Source organism: Scomber japonicus, chromosome 4, assembly GCF_027409825.1.
Source record: "Scomber japonicus isolate fScoJap1 chromosome 4, fScoJap1.pri, whole genome shotgun sequence".
NCBI classification, from domain to species: domain Eukaryota; kingdom Metazoa; phylum Chordata; class Actinopteri; order Scombriformes; family Scombridae; genus Scomber; species Scomber japonicus.
The window spans coordinates 35,136,924-35,155,604 of record NC_070581.1 but is presented as its reverse complement, the minus strand read 5'-3'; the positions used below and the strand labels follow the sequence as shown (position 1 = coordinate 35,155,604).

The following is an 18,681-nucleotide window of genomic DNA, read 5'->3' as shown; positions in this document are numbered from 1 at the left end:
CCGTAGACGGCTCCTCTAGCTGTAGCGCTATGCTTTGAAGTGGCCTCCTGCAGTAAACCTACCGCGCTGATGGAAAGTAAGAGAGCTACTGGACTTTTGAACGGCTTGTTTAACTTTAAAACACTTCCAGACGCTTCAGTTGACAAGTCAAAAGTAAAATGCAACCTGTGTCAAACGGAGTTTAACTACCACCGGAGTACGTGGAGTTTGAGTTAGCACCTCCACGCTAAACACCCAGGTGCAGCCAAGCTAGCCTCAGCTCCACCAAAGGACCATTTTGGAGTGTGGGAGTCGCAGCAGAGCCGTGATTGATTCCCAGTTAAGACACTCTGGTAAGAAATGCTTTACATTATGGGCTTAAAACTGCCTTCAAATGGAAAATAACAGGATTTTAAACATGCTATTCAAAACGCCATTAATCGCGATTAACTATGGAACTGCGATTAATCTCGATTAAACAAATTAATCGTTTGACAGCCCTAGTTTTTTTTTTATTATTAGACACGAAAATATATAAAAAATGGTGCAGATGTGTGATTCTGCAGACTTTACAGACAACGATTTTGTGATGCAAATATTTTACTCTTTTGAACACATCTTGTTTCTCGAAGCTTTATCTTTGTGACCCCAGAAACTCGCCGGAACTACTTTATTCAACTCCGACAGCCAAAGAGCCAGAACTCTGCTCACAGGAAGCAGCGGGGGGAAATCACAGCTGATGGTGATGATGTCATAAAACACAAACTACCCCTTTAACATTAAAGTTCCTTCTCAGATCATTTTAAGTCCATTTTCAGGAGCTTTTTATCACATCTGAAGGTTTTCATCAGTGAATGGAGCGAGTTCAGTCATCGTGTTCAATACTGATGAAGACCATGATGAAGACCATGAGCTCAGTTAAAAGCTGAGTAAAGATAAAGACGTTTTGTTTCTGATCAGCTGTAAAAGGATCAGCTGATTGACTGACTGGTGGAGGTCTTACCCACTAAGCATCGTTATTGTGTAGTAACGTAACAAGCTGGTGTCTGATGTGTAGCGTTAGCAGTTAGCACGTCTCTTCTGATCAATGAGGCTGATAATCACTGTAGTTATAACACGTGATATTACGCTGCTGCTCACCTGTAACCATAGTAACCAGTTCATGATGGTTTACAGTGGAGAAATATAGACGCATATTGACAAGCATGTTGACTACAGCAGTAGGAGTAACCCCCCCCATCCCCCCCACCCCCCTCACCCCTCCATAATCCAAACACACACACAGCAACATGAGGAACGTCACACAAACCGACACTCTGACGACGTTTGAAGAGTCTCATTCAACGATCTGCAGAAACACAAACAGGAAGTCAACTTACACACAGGAAACAGAATCAGATGGAAGGTAACTGATTATTCTCCTGAGCGTGACTCACCATGGCAACCTTGCTGCTCTGCTGACGCGTTCGGATACGCAGCTTGGTGACGGTGGACTCGGCGACGTCGGCTCTCTCCTCGGCGTCGTCCAGCTCGTGTTGAATCTTCCTGAAGCGCACCGAGCCGCAGCTCACCTGCTCCTCCTGGTGGACACACACAGCAACCAAGGTTTTTATAGTTTTGAAGTTTTTATTTTTATTTAGTTTTTTAGTTTGCTTTTTTTATTTCAGTTTAGTTTTAGTGAGTTCAACAAGTGATTTAGTAGTTTTAGTTTAGTATTTATTTAGTTTTAGTTTTTCAGGTATTAAGAGAAAGCCTTGACTTGTAGAAGCTGAAAAGGATGAAAGAATGTGTGACACCAAATATAGTTTATCATATCATTTATAAGTCCTTTTAATTTCATTCTTTAACCACGAAGCATAGCGGCTGCTGCAGGACAGGAAGTCATCGAGGGAGAAAACGAAACAACTAAAACAAAGCTGAATTTATCTGCAATTCAGTTTAGTTTTAGTTAGTTTTTATTTTAATTTTCAGTTAACTAAATTATTTTTTCATTGCTAGTTTTAGTTTTAGTGAACTATAATAACCCTGGCAGCAACAACAGGACTTCTGATGCAAACTTTGTGAGGTTTTATTTTCCTAATTTTCTCATTAAAATAAAACATACCACCAAATAGCAGCATGTACAGCGCCCCCTACAGGTCATATGTGGAAATTGATGCAAACAGAATAATAAAGCTGCAGCCTGTTGAAGCTCCTGCTCTGTGATCATCTTTACTGACTGTTCATCATATAACTGATATAACTTTCTCATTATTCAGTTCCTGTTATCAGCTGATCGTCTCACTGGGGCAGAACCAGTAAAGCCCATTTCAACTTTACTATAATAAACCATCTGTTTACAGAAGAGATGAACATGACGATGTCTTCAGAAAACAATCTCAGCTTCATAAGTGCAGCTGTTAGTTTCAGTCATTAACCCTTTATTGGGCAAATAATTATATTTGGTAACTTCTGTAAATATCCCAAAATATCCTTCCTTCATTCCTTCCTTCTTTCCTTTCCTTCCTCCCTGCCTTCTTTCTTCCCTTCCTCTTTTCCTTTCTCCCTCCCTCGTTCCTTATTTCCTCCGTCCTTCCTTCCTTCCTTCCATCTGTCCTTCCTCCCTCCCTCCTTCTCTCCTCCCTTCCTTCTTTCCTTCCTCCATCCCCCTTTCTTCTTCCTTCCTTCCTTCTTTCTTCCCTTCCTCCCTCCATCCTTCTCTCTTTCTTTCCTCCCCCCTACCTTCCTTCCTTCCTTTCAATGAGTGTCCTATAAAGGGTTTCACATTAGATAACTCGTCCCTAACATGCACAAAACCTTTGCAGCCAGGTCTGTCAGTTCGGGGTTACCATGGTAACAGACACTGACAAACTGTGTCCAAGCCCAGCGAGGTGACTTTGTCTTTGAAACCTGAATCAGTTATCTCAAGTCGAGCGTTCCTGAATGAACGGTGAGTGAAAATAAATGAGAATATCAAGTTATCCAGTGAGCCGTCTCTATACAAGTCAATGGAGAAGTAACTTAGAGCTGCATTCTCTCAAAAGGCCACCAGGGGGCGACCGTCTCTATACAAGTCAATGGAGAAGTAACTTAGAGCTGCATTCTATCAAAAGGCCACCAGGGGGCGACCGTCTCTATACAAGTCAATGGAGAAGTAACTTAGAGCTGCATTCTATCAAAAGGCCACCAGGGGGCGACCGTCTCTATACAAGTCAATGGAGAAGTAACTTAGAGCTGCATTCTATCAAAAGGCCACCAGGGGGCGACCGTCTCTATACAAGTCAATGGAGAATTCACCAACTTCTCACTTGATTTCTAACCTCAGTAAACGTTTTCAAAATGTGTTTATGGTCTCAATCGCTAGTTTAAAGCCTTCTTCAATGCAGTATGATGTTCATTTGGGACATTTTGGCCTCCCTGATTTTATATGTGATGATAAAGCAGGGTATGCATTAGGGCGTGGCTACGTCCTGATTGACAGGTTGATTGACCAATGTCCTCGAGATCCAGCCCTCGTAACCATAGCAACCTCCCCGCCCCACCCATGGCCATATAAGTAGAATCCGTGTTTTTATTTTTCCCAGCATGCACCTGAAATGTTCAAGATGGCGCTGCCTAGATTAGAAACTATTGGCTTCCGAGCAGCAGTCCACAAACCAATGGGTGACGTCACAGATGTTACGTCTGTTTCTTTTATACAGTCTGTGCGTTCATACACTGTTGGCATAGCAACAGGAGCAACTTTGGGTTAAGTGTCGACGAGCGATAACTAGTAAGAGAAGAAGAACTCACAGCGCTCTCAGCTTGTCTCTTGTAGGTTTTCACTTTGGTCTGAAGCTTATCGATCAGCTCCTGCATCCTCAGCAGAGTCTTCTTGTCCTCCTCCGACTGCGAGAACACACACACACACACACACACACACACACACACACACACACACACACACACACAGAGAGAGAAGCGATAAATGAGACGTGGAACCGAGGGAACCGGTACGATGGGGATGAACGTGATCAGACCTGGTACGTCAGCTCTTTGACTCTCCGCTCGTAGCGACGGACTCCTTTCTGATACTCCTCACTCTTCTTCTGCTCCACCATCAGCTCCGTCTGCAGGTTCCTCACCTACACACACACACACACACACACACAGACACACACAGACAGACACAGACAGACACACACACACACACACACACACATACAGACACACACAGACACACACACACACACACAGACACACAGACACACAAACACACACACACCCTGCTCAATTAATCGAAATTTGATCGTGATTACGATTTAGGGGCAAAACGATCTCAAAACTAATAAAATCGAGGGGAAACGATTTTTAATAATAATGAGATAGCGCTCATTAACAAAAGGTTTTATTTTGAAAAGCACAGACAGGAAGTGGCGGCAGCTCCGTTAGTCTGACAGAAGCTGAAACACACGGTGAAATGTTTCAGAGTTTCCAGCCTGATGCTGAGTTTACTGACTAATTATTAAAAATCAGGAAGTGATGTGTGAGCTGTCGTCATGGTAACCAGCTCAGCTCTAATATCTCTGCTCATGTTCTCCTTTCCTCGTACTAACAGAGTGGATTCAACAGGAAGTTCTGGATTCTGGACTTTAAATGAAGGTGAAGAACAACAAAGGAACGTGTACATGAATAGTTTCTTTAACAGTGTTGGTCTGTCGTCGTGGAAACGCCTGGTTGACAGAGTGATGATGTAATCTGTGACTCACCGTAGTCTCCAGTTTATGAAGCTGCTTCTTTCCTCCCTTCAGAGCCGTCTGCTCCGTCTCATCCAGTTTGACCTGCAGCTCTGTGAGAGACGCTCAGTCAGCAGCAGCTCAGCACTCACTCACTCATCCATCCATCCATCCATCCATATCATCATCATCATCATCATCATCATCATCATCATCAACCATCATTCATTCATCCATCATCATCATCATCATCATCATCCGTCAGCAGCAGCTCAGCATCCATTCACTCATTCATTCATTCATTCTCATCATCATCATCATCATCATCATCATCATCCGTCAGCAGCAGCTCAGCATTCATTCACTCATTCATTCATTCATCCATCATCATCATCATCATCATCATCAGCCAATCACATCATTCATCATCCTCCATCAGCCAATCATCACCTTTCACTGTGGACTCCATGTTCTTCTTCATCCTCTCCAACACGGTGCTGCTGTCCTGCTCCTTCTTCAGCTCCTCCGCCATCAGAGCCGCCTGGTGACACACACACACACACACACAGGTCAGAGATCACAGGTCAGGGTTCAGAGGTGTCAGGGTTGAGAGGTCAGAGATCAGGGTTCAGGACTCACATCAGTGATGGCCTTCTTGGCTTTCTCCTCAGCGCTGAGACTCTCCTGCACGGCTTCGTCCACTTCTCCTGTCAGCAGAGAAAGATCCGCCTCCAACTTCCTCTTCTGGTTCAACACACCAACGTACTGCCACACAGGAAGCAGTCAGTCAATGTGTGTGTGTACGTACCTGTGTGTGTATGTGTGTGTGTACGTACCTATGAGTGGATGTGTGTGTGTGTGTGTGTGTACCTGTGTGTGTATATATGTGTGTACCTGTGTGTGTGTGTGTGTGTGTGTGAGTGTGTGTGTGTACCTGTGTGTGTGTGTGTGTGTGTGTGTGTATGTGTACCTGTGTGTATATGTGTGTACCTGTGTGTTGAGCAGATTAAGCCTCTCTGTAACCTCCTCCAGCTCGTGTTCGGCTGTCCTGCGGTTGCGGTCGCTCGTCTCCAGAACTCCTCGGAGCTCCAGATCTTCTGCATCGAGCAGCGAGCAGCGTCGCTCCACCAGCACCAGCTGCTCTCTCAGCTGATTGGTCAGCTCCACCTTATCCTCCAGATCCACCTGCTGCTCCTTCACCTGCAGCAGCACCAACATGGTCACACCTCCACGGTAGATTTGGGTTAGGGACCATATGTGTAAAAGATAATACTACTGACCTGGAGGAAGGGTGTGTGATTAAAGTTTCTCCTTATTGTTAAACACAACTGAAGAGTAAAGTTAGATCAGTTCTTCCACGGCAGCGTAAAGCTTTTATTCTCTTAAATTTATGACTTTATTCTCAGAAAAGTTTTTTCTTGAAATATTACCCCCCCTCCTTCAGGTCAGTATTATCATTTTTTTTACATAACGTTATTTCTGGACTATTAAGCGCACCTAAATATAAGCCGCACCCACTGAATGTTTAAAAATGTTTATTTATTTTGAACATAACTATGCCGCACATGTCTATAAGCTGCAGGTGCTTCATTAAAACAAAAGGAACTTTACACAGGTGTTAAACCGATGGTTCAGCGTAATCTCGGCCTAGCGTCACCATGAGGTCTATCTAATATAAAGTAGTGGAGTTAGAGCCATCAGCTGAATGTCTTAGCACAGGCGCTAACGGGACCACCAGGCGCTAACGGGCCCACCAGGCGCTAACGGGCCCACCAGTGTATCTGGATTGTTATCAAACTTCTACAGTAGTACAAATAGGCTCTTTACTCATAAATCTTTGCATTGGACAGTTTGTAAGTCCACCAGGAGTTTATTAAAATAACACTTACCTGATGGATTTTACTCTGCTGCTAAAGCTAACGCTGGAAGCGTCATTGTTTTAGCCGCGAGGCTCAAAGCGTGGGAACAAAGTCGCGGCTTATAGTCCGGAAATTACGGTATATGGCACATACATACATATGTTAAACACCGTTGTACAAACTCTTTGTAAATCTCTGGTTTTAAGGTAACTAAGCTATTCTCCAGGTAAACTGACCCATTCTGCTCCGTTTACAGGTGACATGGTCTCTTTGTGCCGCCACCCTGAGCCCCTCCATGTGTGAGTGGGAGACCCCTCACCTGTGTCTGCAGATGTCTGATGATCCTCTGGCTCTCGGCCGCCTGCTTGTTGCCGTACGCCAGCTGAATCTCCATCTCGTTCAGGTCGGACTCCATCTTCTTCCTCAGGCGAACCGCCTCACTGCGACTGCGGACTTCTGCCTCCAGACTGGCCTGCATGGTCTCCAGAGAGCGCTGGTGGCTCCGCCTGGTGGACACCACCGGTAACAACGCTTCATATTTTTGTATATTTGGTGTTGAATTAATTATGTTGCTACGATCTTTAAAGCTCTCACTCACTTTTTTCCAGCAAAAAAGTTTTCCAGTTTTCAGCTGTTTTAATGTGATTCAATATTTTCTTTGTCAAACATCAGAGTAAACTAAATATTTGGATTTTGGACAATACATCACATTTGAGACTGTAATTTTAATTGTAATTGAGAAAATCAATCAATCAAATCTTTATAAAGCACCAAATCACCACAAAAGTCATCTCAAGGCTCTTTACACACAGAGCAGGTCTAAACTCTTAAATTAAGAGACCAAACATTTCTCCATGAGCAGCGTTTGGCGACAGGAAGATAATCAGCAGGTGTAGTTTGCTGGTACATGGGCTAGGGTTATATTGTGTGTATATTTGGTACCTGAGGTTGTCGATCTCTTCATCTTTCTCAGCGATCTTGCGGTCGATCTCGATCCGTATCTGCTGCAGCTCCATCTGAAATTTCAAGGTCTTGCTCTCCTCCTGCTCCAGCGTTCCCTGATTGGAGAAGAGTCAGCAGGTTGGTGTTTGATTACGAACCCAGCAGGTAGCAGGTATCCACCAGCAGGTATCCACCAGCAGGTATCTACCAGCAGGTATCTACCAGCAGGTATCTACCAGCAGGTATCTAACAGCAGGTATCTACCAGCAGGTATCTACAGCAGGTATCTAACAGCAGGTATCTACAGCAGGTATCTAACAGCAGGTATCTAACAGCAGGTATCTACAGCAGGTATCTAACAGCAGGTATCTACCAGCAGGTATCTACAGCAGGTATCTAACAGCAGGTATCTACAGCAGGTATCTAACAGCAGGTATCTACCAGCAGGTATCTACAGCAGGTATCTAACAGCAGGTATCTACAGCAGGTATCTACCAGCAGGTATCTACAGCAGGTATCTAACAGCAGGTATCTACAGCAGGTATCTAACAGCAGGTATCTAACAGCAGGCATCTAACAGCAGGTATCTACAGCAGGTATCTACAGCAGGTATCTACAGCAGGTATCTAACAGCAGGTATCTACAGCAGGCATCTAACAGCAGGTATCTAACAGCAGGTATCTACAGCAGGCATCTAACAGCAGGTATCTAACAGCAGGTATCTACAGCAGGTATCTAACAGCAGGTATCTAACAGCAGGTATCTAACAGCAGGTATCTAACAGCAGGTATCTACCAGCAGGTATCAGGTATCTACCAGCAGGTATCTAACAGCAGGTATCTACCAGCAGGTATCTAACAGCAGGTATCTACCAGCAGGTATCTACAGCAGGTATCTAACAGCAGGTATCCAACAGCAGGTATCTAACAGCAGGTATCTACCAGCAGGTATCTAACAGCAGGTATCTACCAGCAGGTCAGCAGTTACCTCGGCCTCCTCCAGAGCTGCTCTGATGTCACTCTTCTCCATGTCCAGGATCTTCTTTATCCTCTCCAGCTCATGGATGGTCTTCCCTTCCAGACTGATCTGCTCCGTCAGGTCCACGATCTCCTCTGGAATCAAACGTCAAACAACCAGTCAGCCAATCAGCAGCTGCGTCCTGTAGTCACACTGTGAACTATCAGCACCTTGAAGCAGGCCTGGGCAATTAATCAAAACCGACATTTAGAAACTCGAATCGACTTAATCTTGCTCATGTCAATTAATGGTGGTGTTCACTGTTGCCATGACAGCAAAGGTTGCATATCTTTAAGGAATTTGATCATTTGAACCCAAACATGATCTTTATATAGTTCTAACCAAGTAAACTAGACATTAACCACAGCTTAGTCACACCTTAAAACATCTTTATTTTACCCTAAAGATACTTGTGTGTGAGGGCAGCAGTGGAAACTAAAGAAACTGTGAAAATACATCATTGAGTCTGGTTCTGAGGGTTCTTCCTGTTAAAAGATGTTCTCCCACTCTGAGTCTGGTTCTGAGGGTTCTTCCTGTTAAAAGATGTTCTCCCACTCTGAGTCTGGTTCTGAGGGTTCTTCCTGTTAAAAGATGTTCTCCCACTCTGAGTCTGGTTCTGAGGGTTCTTCCTGTTAAAAGATGTTCTCCCACTCTGAGTCTGGTTCTGAGGGTTCTTCCTGTTAAAAGATGTTCTCCCACTCTGAGTCTGGTTCTGAGGGTTCTTCCTGTTGAATGTTGGGTCTCTTTAAATGAAACCTGAAGAGTTTGGTTTAGACCTGCTCTATGTGGAAAGAGCCTTCACATGACTCTGTTGTGATTTGGAGCTTTATAAATAAAGATTGATTGATGATTGCATTGTTCATCCAGGGTGGAGATAATTGTTCATTAATCGTAATCGAGGTTAAAAGTTCAATTAATGGTGATTCTGAATTTTGCCACAATGGCCCAGCTCTACCTTGAAGGTTCTTGTTCTCCCGTTTGACCGTCTCCAGGTGGTCCAGAGCTTCTTCGTAGAGGTTCTTCAGTCTGAAGAGATCAGTGCTCAGACTGCGAGACTCTCTCTGCGTCGCCTCCAGGTCGGACTGACTGTCCTCAAACTTCAGCTTCCACTCGCTCAACAGCTGCGTCACACAAACCGAAGCACACAGACGGAGAGGAGAGTGAGGTATCTGACCGGGATTCTGTTCGAGGGTCTCACACACAGAGACAAACTGACCTTATCGAAACTGCGCTGCTTCTTATCCAGAGCCAGCGCCGCAGCGTTGGAGCGCTCCAGCTCCACCATCAGATCCTCGATCTCAGTCTGCAGACGCTGTTTGGTTTTCTCCAGCGAGGAACATCTGGCCTGAGACGCCTCCAGAGCTTCCTCAAAGCTCTGCAGTTTAACCACCAACTTCTTCCTGCAAGCAGCAGCGTCACCGTGGAGACACACAACACAAAAACTATTAACCAGGAACACAAGAGACTTTGGGTTCAAGTTATGAAGGGAAGTTACTACCATTTTTATTTTCCATCATATATTCATTAATGTTTCTGTTTCTTTCCTCTTTCTTTTCTAACATTGTTTATTATTTATTTTAGGTTCATTTTAATGTGAAGTTATTTTTACTTTGATCTGTGCCATACAAATAAAGTTATTATCATTATCATCATTATTATTAGGGCCCGAGCGCTGACCAGCGAAGCCCTATTGTATCTGTAAACCGACATGCATGGGGGGGCGATGGCCTGTTCATCGCTGCTTGCAGCTTTAATTATTATCATAAATCATTTTTCAGCTTCTTAAATGTGAATATTCTCTGGTTTCTGGTGTCTTTATAAAAATTAACTGACTATCTTTAGCCCATGATCTAACCCATAAAGACTTGTAATGTGTGTGATCAGAGTGTCTTACTTGGCGTCTTCGAGCTCTTCGATCCGCAGTACAGCGTCGGTCTCGTACTTCGTCCTCCACTGAGCCAGCTGACTGTTAGTGGAGGACAGCGCTCTCTGCAGCTCAGCTTTAGCTTCCTGCTCCTCCTCCAGCTGCTCGCCTAGCAGAGCGCGGTCATGACGGGAAGCCTGCAAAGCATGAGCCAACGACACACGGGCCTGACACACGCACACACACACAGACACACACACACACACACACACATATAGAGACAGACACACACAGACACACATACAGACACACACACACACACAGAGACACACACACAGAGACACACACAGACACATACACACAAACAGACAGACACACACACAGACACATTTGTTTTTAAAGCATTTTTGAGGTCGATAAATCAATTAGCTACAAACTTCTACATTACTTCAGTAACTAATCATTTTAAGTCACTTTAAGAAAAAATAAAGTCCAATTTCTCAGATTTCAGCTTCTGAAATGTGAATATTTAAGAATGTGAGGGCTGCTGAGATGATTAATGGGAAAGAAGAAAAAACAAAGTTCTGATTCACAAATGTGTTTTCAGTTTTTGGACTTTTTCTCGCATCTTTGATTTTTGCTGAAATATTGGATCATTTGAACATTTATTGAAATGAAAGCATGTGAGAAGTTTAGAGGGAAGAATCAGTATTTGGTGGAGCTGTTAACAACTCATAGACATCTGAACTGTGAGCCGACTACACACTGCTGACTGGTTTCATCTTTAACAATGTGTTGGATTTTAAAAGCTTGTTATATTTTCCATTGTGTTAAATAAACTCGTTGTGTGACGTTGTGTCAGCGTTGTGTTAACGTTACTTTGCTGTCTTCCTCCAGCTGCTTCTTCAGATCTTCGATGTTCTGGCTCAGTCCGGTCTTGGAGCGCTGCAGCTGAGCGTTCAGAACGTCTCGCTCCTCCAAACGCCGGCTGTACTCAGCTGGAAGAGACGAAGACGAAGACGAGGATGAGGAGACAGAAGAATTTAAGATTCATCTTCACGTGTCAGATTAACAGACTGATGCTTCATCTTCTAACATACTGATTTATTAAAAAGGCTCTTTGTAACATGTGATGATGATGATGATGATGATGATATATTGTACCAGTCTCTGTGACAGCTCGGGCTTTCTGAGCAGACATCTCGTTCAGTTGTCTCTGCAGCTCGTCGGCTCTGACTCTGCTCTCAGTCAGCTGGTCCTCATAAACCCTGCTCATCTTCTCCACAGCAGTCTACACACACACACACACACACACACACACACACACACACACACACACACACACACACACACACACACACACACACGACCTCTGTGAACACTATTATTATGATGATTATTTTTTTGTGATTAACATTTTTTATTTTCATTAGTGTGTTTTTATTTTTCCCCAGCATGCACCTGAAATTTTCAAGATGCCTAGATTAGAAACTATTGGCTTCCGAGCAGCAGTCCACAAACCAATGGGTGACGTCACGGATGTTACGTCCATTTCTATACAGTCTGTGGTTTTGATATGTTTATCCTGTCAGAACTGAATGATGGGCTAAATGGCATTTGTATCTCAGACAGGATGATGATGAATGTATTTGTTGCACCTTGGCTCTGGACAGCTGCTCCACGTTAGCAGCCATGTCTTCGGCCTCCAGCATGAACTCCGTCTTTTCCTTCTCCAGCTTCTGCTTGGCTCTCTGCAGAGTGTCGATCTGCTCGCTGAGCTCCGTCACCACGTCAGAGTGCTTCTTCCTCAGAGTGGCGGCCGTCGCCTCGTGGTGAAGCCCTGCCTCCTCCAGCTCCCGCCGCATCTTCAGGAAGTCCGCCTCACGCTTCCTGTTTCATATCAAGGTAAGTTACAGTTTGGAGTCGATAAAGACCTTCAGATAAGGTGTGATCTGCTGCAGTGCTATAAATATATTAACCCTTAAACAGCCAGGAAATTATTATTTTATTTATACTAGTTATCTCATTAGCACCTATAAATTACACATTTCCACTAATAATTTTAAAACTATTTTGTATACTTTGGATTCAATTAGTTGTATCTCCACTAGGAAACATTAAAAACATGTATATATGCGTTTATCCTGGTGCAAATTGCCTGTTTAAGGGTTAATAACTTATATTCAGTATATTTTCATACATATTGTAGGAGCTAAAATCTGTTTATATTTGCTTCAGCTGCAGTATTGCGTCACATGGGTGTGGTTTCACTTGGGAGGTGGCGGGAGTTTTAGACAAAGGGAGTTAAATAGAGCTCTGATATTTTCTGTCATCATATTCTCACAGTCGGATCACATCAGGGTTTTTATATGTTTGAGGAACAGCTGCTTGTCATTCAAATAAACTGCAGTAAAAACCTCATCAGGACTTCAGTATGATTTGTGGATGTGTCACTACGGATATTTTTAGCTGTTTGAAGTTGAAGAACCTCTGAAACTTAACCTCATTCTTTAACTTAATCCATTTATTATGAATTCTTCTGCAGTTAATGAAGCTTCAACTCTGATTAGTTTTTCACAGAGGTTCAAACTTTAGTACAAAAATCACAAAAAGAAAGGAAGTTTGTGTTTCTTCTTGGCAATAAATCGGTTGGAAAGTCTGTTTATTATCCCTTTTAAATGGATCCACATTTATTGGTTGTGTTTCTCACTCTGGAACAAACAGCACACTCCAGCTGATCCACAACGTTTGAACGCAGATACTCAGCTCTGCTTTGGTGCTACTGTGTGTTCATGTGTGAGACTCTGAGACAGGCGCAGTGACAGTCTCTGACCTGTTGGGGGCGTGTGAGCAGTGACAGTCTCTGACCTGTTGGGGGCGTGTGAGCAGTGACAGTCTCTGACCTGTTGGGGGCGTGTGAGCGGTGACAGTCTCTGACCTATTGGGGGCGTGTGAGCAGTGACAGTCTCTAACCTGTTGGGGGCGATGTGAGCAGTGACAGTCTCTGACCTGTTGGGGGCGATGTGAGCAGTGACAGTCTCTAACCTGTTGGGGGCGATGTGAGCAGTGACAGTCTCTGACCTGTTGGGGGCGTGTGAGCGGTGACAGTCTCTGACCTGTTGGGGGCGTGTGAGCGGTGACAGTCTCTGACCTGTTGGGGGCGTGTGAGCGGTGACAGTCTCTGACCTGTTGGGGGCGTGTGAGCGGTGACAGTCTCTGACCTGTTGAGGGCGATGTGAGCAGCTGATGCTCCTCCTGCTTCCTCCAGTTTCTCTCCCAGCTCCTCCAGCTCTCGGGCGATATCGTTCCTCTGACGCTCGGCTTTGGTGCGCCACGTCCGCTCCGCCTCCAGCGCTTCCTCCAGCTCCTCCACACGAGTCTGGAGGGAACCATATCACCGTTACACTCACTTCCTGTTACAGCAGACGGGAACCAGTTGGACTGTTTCAAACCAACCTGATGCTCTTTGATCTTCTTCTGAAGCTGAGTGGCCAAACTCTGCTCATCCTCCACTTTAGACTGAAGCTGAGCCACGTCCCAGTCTTTCCTTTAGGACAGAGAATCAACAGCAGAGCAGGAACATTATTATTATTATGGGATGTTTTGGAGTCAAATCTTCACATGAATGAGACTACAATCATACAGTCGACCATACAGACACACAGGTAATGCATATTTTGTGTAATGGTCAGTGACGTCAGGCAGCCCAGTGTCCAATTGGTGTAACCAGTATTTTTTCATAAAAAGGTGTGAAAGGTTGAAATAATGAATAATAAAGTTGTTCCTACTTTTTCAGCCTGTCCTCCAGCTCCTCTCTCTGCTTCTCCAGATCCTTCACTGAGTCCACAGAAAGCTTCAGATCTCCTTCCAGCTTCCGCTTGCTTCGCTCCAGCTCAACCCGCACCTTCTTCTCCAGCTCCAGGGAGCCTTCCACCTGCAGGGAGGAAGAGGAAGAGGAGGAGGAGGAGGAGGAAAAGAAGGAGGAAGAGGGGGAGGAAGAGAACGAGGAGGAAGAGGAGGAAAAGAAGGAGGAGGAAGAGGGGGAGGAAGAGGAAGAAGAGGAGGAGGAGGAGGAAGAGGAAGAAGAAGAAGAGGAAGAGAAGGAGAAAGAAGAGGAGGAAGGGAGAAGAAGAGGAGGAAGAAGAAGAGGAGGAAGGGGGGAGGAAGAAGAGGAGGGGAAGGAGGAAGAGGAAGAGGGGAAGGAGGAAGAGGAAGAGGGGGAGGAGGAGGAAGAGGAGGAAGAGAACGAGGAGGAAGAGAACGAGGAGGAAGGGGGGGGAGGAAGAAGAGGAGGAAGAGGGGGGAGGAAGAAGAGGAGGAAGGGGGGAGGAGGAAGAGGAAGAGGGGGAGGAGGGGTTAAGGTTAGCTTCTGTTTTTATTCCAAATGTTTTAATCTTCACTTTGATCCAGAGGAAAATATCTGAACAGCTGCTTCAACTTTACATTCATGAGATTAAAACTAAACGTGTTGAAAGTTTATAACGCGACTTAAAAACTAAAAACAGTTGAATATGTAAAACACGTCCTTCATGTTTCCCACCGTTAGAAAAGCTTCAGGATGAAACACTGCCAAACGTTTTCATCTCTCATCTAAAGACTGATGTCAGCAGGTCAGCATCACATGATTTATGACGTCATCACAACTAGCTTTGGCCAATCACGCAGCTTTCATTCACACACATTATAAGAGACACAGATGCTGAGCAGAGTGATGATCTTACGCTGTCCACTTGCTGCTCCAGCCTGATCTTGGTTTTGTTGAGCATGTTGACTTTGTCCTGATGAGCCTGCAGGTCGTTCAGAGCCAGCTGATGAGCTTCCTGCAGAGCTGCTTTCTCTCTGTTCAGAGCCGCCACCGACTCATCCAGGACACACATCTCATGGGACAAGTTCTTCACCTGCACACACACACACACACACACACACACACACACAGCTTCATTTAAAAACCTGCAGACTCAATATATTCTAGATTACATTATTATTATTATTATTATTATTGTAACTACACATAGGCTCTTTGTTTTACTAAGATTTGGACTTTAATGAGAAGCAGCTAGGACATATTTATACGTTTCTAGGGCTGGGTAGTGTCAATGATTTCCTGAATCGATTCAATTCCGATTCACAGGGTCCCGATTCGATTCGATTCAATTTTATGTTCCCAGAGTTTCTGTTTTGTAAGTCAGAATATATTTTTAACACGCATCATGTGTGGACACCAAATTGTTCAAGAGTAAAGTGAAATGATGAGTCTGATCCAACACTGGGATCTAGCATGATAGCATCTATGTGGATTTACCCTTAAGACCAGTGGCATTTTAAATCATGTCATTTTGAATTATGATGTCATCATGTATCCATAAAGATTATGGATAAGCATGTCAGTTCAAATACAAGACCAAGTTAAAGAAAAAATCAAAAAAATTTAAAAAGTTGAGAAAAAATTGATTCACAGAATTTTGAATCGATGTCGAATTTTTAAATAGAAAATCGATATTAATTGATGGATGGATTTTTTGGACACACCCCGATAAGTTTCCATTTATTTGGTTTTTATTCCCTGATTGTTTTCCTCTTCATCAGTCAGCTGACTTTTAGACGCATCCTGTCTTTAAGTATTTCACATTAAAAACCTTCAACAATGAAACTTGAACTAGGTCAGGTGGTTTGTAGATGTTAGCTCACCTTGTTCTCCACTCCGTGTCTCTCTTTCTCTACTTTAGCCAGCGTCATCTCCAGGTCGTCCACGTCTCTCTTCAGACTCACCACCTCCTCCTCCAGCTGACGCTTCTTAGACGTCAGCGTGGAGCTCACCTCCTCCTCGTCCTCCAGCCGCTCCCCCATGTCCTTCAGCTTGGACTCCAGTGAGATCTTGGACTGAATCAGCTGATTGCAGCGATCCTCTGCGTCCATCAGGTTGTCCTGCTCCTGAACCACCGAGACGCACAAACACACCAAGTCATTACACGGTTCTGTCTATTAACTCTATCTCTAACTCTGTCATTCTGATAACATTATTATTACTATTCATTTTAACTTAACCCTCCTGTTGTCCTCCAGTCAAGGAAGGAAGGGAGGAGGAAGGAAGGAAAGGAGGGAGGAAGGAAATGAGGGAAGGAAGGAAGGAAAGGAGGGAGGAAGGAATGGAGGGAGGGAAGGAAGGAAGGAAAGGAGGGAGGAAGAAGGAAGGGAAGGAGGGAGGAAGAAGGAAGGAAGGAAGGAAGGAAATGAGGGAAGGAAGGAAGGAAAGGAGGGAAGGAGGGAGGAAGGAAGGCAGGAAGGAAGGAAGGGAGGAAGGAAGGAAGGGAGGAAAGGAGGGAGAAAGGGAGGGAGAAAGGAAGGGAGGAAGGAAGGGAGGGAGGAAGATGGAAGGCACATCCACACCAGCCTTATTTCTGTTTTCCAGCCACACTGATAACTAACTACTGAACCTCAGCTAGTAAAACCCCTCCAGCTCTGTGAGGAGAAGATAATCACAAGAGTTCCCAGAAGATGTGTGACTGTCCCTTTAAGTTCCAGTGTGACTTACAGCTTGAACCTGCAGAGCCAGGTCGTTTTTCTCCTGAACCAGAACCACCTGCCGCCCCTCGGCCTCGCAGCGCTTCATCTCAGACCTGCAGGAGGAGCAGACCTGTGAGATCACATCTATCAACCACGTCACCGTCTAACCTCAGATAAAACCACACCTGTCAAACGCCTCCTTCAGCTTCTTGTAGTCCTCCTTCAGAGCCGCCAGCTCCTGCTCCATCTGAGCGCTCCTCAGCAGGGGGCGGAGCTTGTAGAACAATATCATCCACATCCAGTTCCTCACAGAGAAGTAGGCTCTGAGGTTGGTCTGGATCACCACCACAGCGTATCTGAGAGGAGGAAGTGACATCACATCACATCACATGACATCACAGGCTGGTTTTACATTCACACTCTCTCCATGATGTTATGTGTTCATATCTCACTTCTTCTCCAACATGGTGTCGAGCTCCATCCTCATCAGCTTCCCTCTGCACATGGCCTGGACCGTGGTCAGGATCTGAGACAGACGGGCGTCCCTCATGTCCTCCAACAGACCCAACAGACCCGCCTTAAAGAAGACCTGAGGAGAGAGGAGACGAGAGAGGAGAGGAGGAAGGGAGAGGAGACAAGAAAGGAGACGAGAGAGGAGGAGAGGAGATGTTAGAGGAGACGAGAGGAGAGGAGACGAGAGAGGCGATGAGAGAGGAAAGAGGAGAAGAGACAGGAGAGGAGGAGAGAGAGGAGGAGAGGAGAGGAGGAGACGAGACGAGAGAGGGGAGAGGAGACGAGAGAGGCGACGAGAGAGGGGAGAGGAGACGAGGGAGGCGACGAGAGAGGGGAGAGGAGACGAGGGAGGCGACGAGAGAGGGGAGAGGAGACGAGGGAGGCGACGAGAGAGGAGAGAGGAGAGAGAAGCGGAGGAGAGGAGAAGAGAGAGGAGAGGAGGAGAGGAGATGTTAGAGGAGACGAGAGGGGAGGAAAGGAGGAGAGAGAAGAAGAGGAAAGCAGAAGTAGAGGAGATCATGTTGTGACTCCAGCAGAGGTAACCTGCAGTAGTTCTCTAGAGCTGGGAGATTATGACTAAACTCTAAATCAGCATTAATTGAACTTTTAACCTGGATTAGGATTAATGAAGAATTATCTCCAGTCTGGATGAACAATGATGTCTCTTCACAGTTTCTTTAGTTTAGTATTTTACACTGCTGCCTTCACACATGAGGAATGCTTTCATGTGGGTCTAAGTAATGTAAATGTACCACACAAGGCTGCCACCTAGTGGAAGTAAAGGCTAATGGCTCCTATCACCACATCCCCCTTTCTTTAGAAGTTAACTTTATAAACTTATTATTTATCACACTGCTAAACACATTGTCAACAATCAACAGTTAGTTTCTTAATCAAAGGTTTCTGTAGGTAGAGAAGATAAAGATGTTTTAAGGTGTGACTAAGCTGTGGTTAATGTCTAGTTCACTTGGTTAGAACTATGTAAAGATCATGTTTGGGTTCAAATCATCCTTAAAGATATGAAACCTTTGCTGTCATGGCAACAGTGAACACCACCATTAACTGACATGAGCAAGATTAAGATTAGAGTTTCTAAATGTTGTGTAGGAGCCATTTCTATGTGAATGTGTGTAAGGTACCAAATTGGGCCAGTAGGTGTCCTCATGGTGTTGGGTGTACATTTCTTTATAGGTGGGAACTTTCTGTCAGGTGTCAGGTGTTGCTGGACGGAGGAGCACACAGTTTTTGGACCGCTCCGGGCTCTGTCATGTTTGTTTGTTGTATGTGACACAGCTGAATGGACTTTATA

The 18,681-nt window shown here is 44.8% G+C and overlaps 1 protein-coding gene across 1 annotated transcript in view; it reads right to left on the bottom strand.

Moving 5' to 3' along the window:
- Positions 1-1,315: 1,315 nt before the first annotated feature.
- The window catches only part of LOC128357752 (myosin-7B-like), a 31,744-nt gene continuing 14,378 nt past the window's right edge, over positions 1,316-18,681 (bottom strand). Inside the window, exons 21-45 of the mRNA XM_053318121.1 lie at positions 17,312-17,448; positions 17,045-17,215; positions 16,888-16,972; positions 16,044-16,286; positions 15,077-15,253; positions 14,144-14,289; positions 13,812-13,902; positions 13,577-13,734; positions 12,014-12,245; positions 11,520-11,646; positions 11,235-11,353; positions 10,386-10,582; positions 9,708-9,891; positions 9,447-9,612; positions 8,462-8,586; positions 7,475-7,590; positions 6,852-7,038; positions 5,664-5,873; positions 5,313-5,438; positions 5,124-5,214; positions 4,707-4,786; positions 3,978-4,082; positions 3,751-3,846; positions 1,416-1,559; positions 1,316-1,327 (exon numbers count right to left, since the gene is read on the bottom strand). Coding sequence (XP_053174096.1) covers positions 1,316-1,327; positions 1,416-1,559; positions 3,751-3,846; positions 3,978-4,082; positions 4,707-4,786; positions 5,124-5,214; positions 5,313-5,438; positions 5,664-5,873; positions 6,852-7,038; positions 7,475-7,590; positions 8,462-8,586; positions 9,447-9,612; positions 9,708-9,891; positions 10,386-10,582; positions 11,235-11,353; positions 11,520-11,646; positions 12,014-12,245; positions 13,577-13,734; positions 13,812-13,902; positions 14,144-14,289; positions 15,077-15,253; positions 16,044-16,286; positions 16,888-16,972; positions 17,045-17,215; positions 17,312-17,448 — 3,525 coding nt within the window. The remainder of the gene's footprint in view (positions 1,328-1,415; positions 1,560-3,750; positions 3,847-3,977; positions 4,083-4,706; positions 4,787-5,123; positions 5,215-5,312; positions 5,439-5,663; positions 5,874-6,851; positions 7,039-7,474; positions 7,591-8,461; positions 8,587-9,446; positions 9,613-9,707; positions 9,892-10,385; positions 10,583-11,234; positions 11,354-11,519; positions 11,647-12,013; positions 12,246-13,576; positions 13,735-13,811; positions 13,903-14,143; positions 14,290-15,076; positions 15,254-16,043; positions 16,287-16,887; positions 16,973-17,044; positions 17,216-17,311; positions 17,449-18,681) is intronic.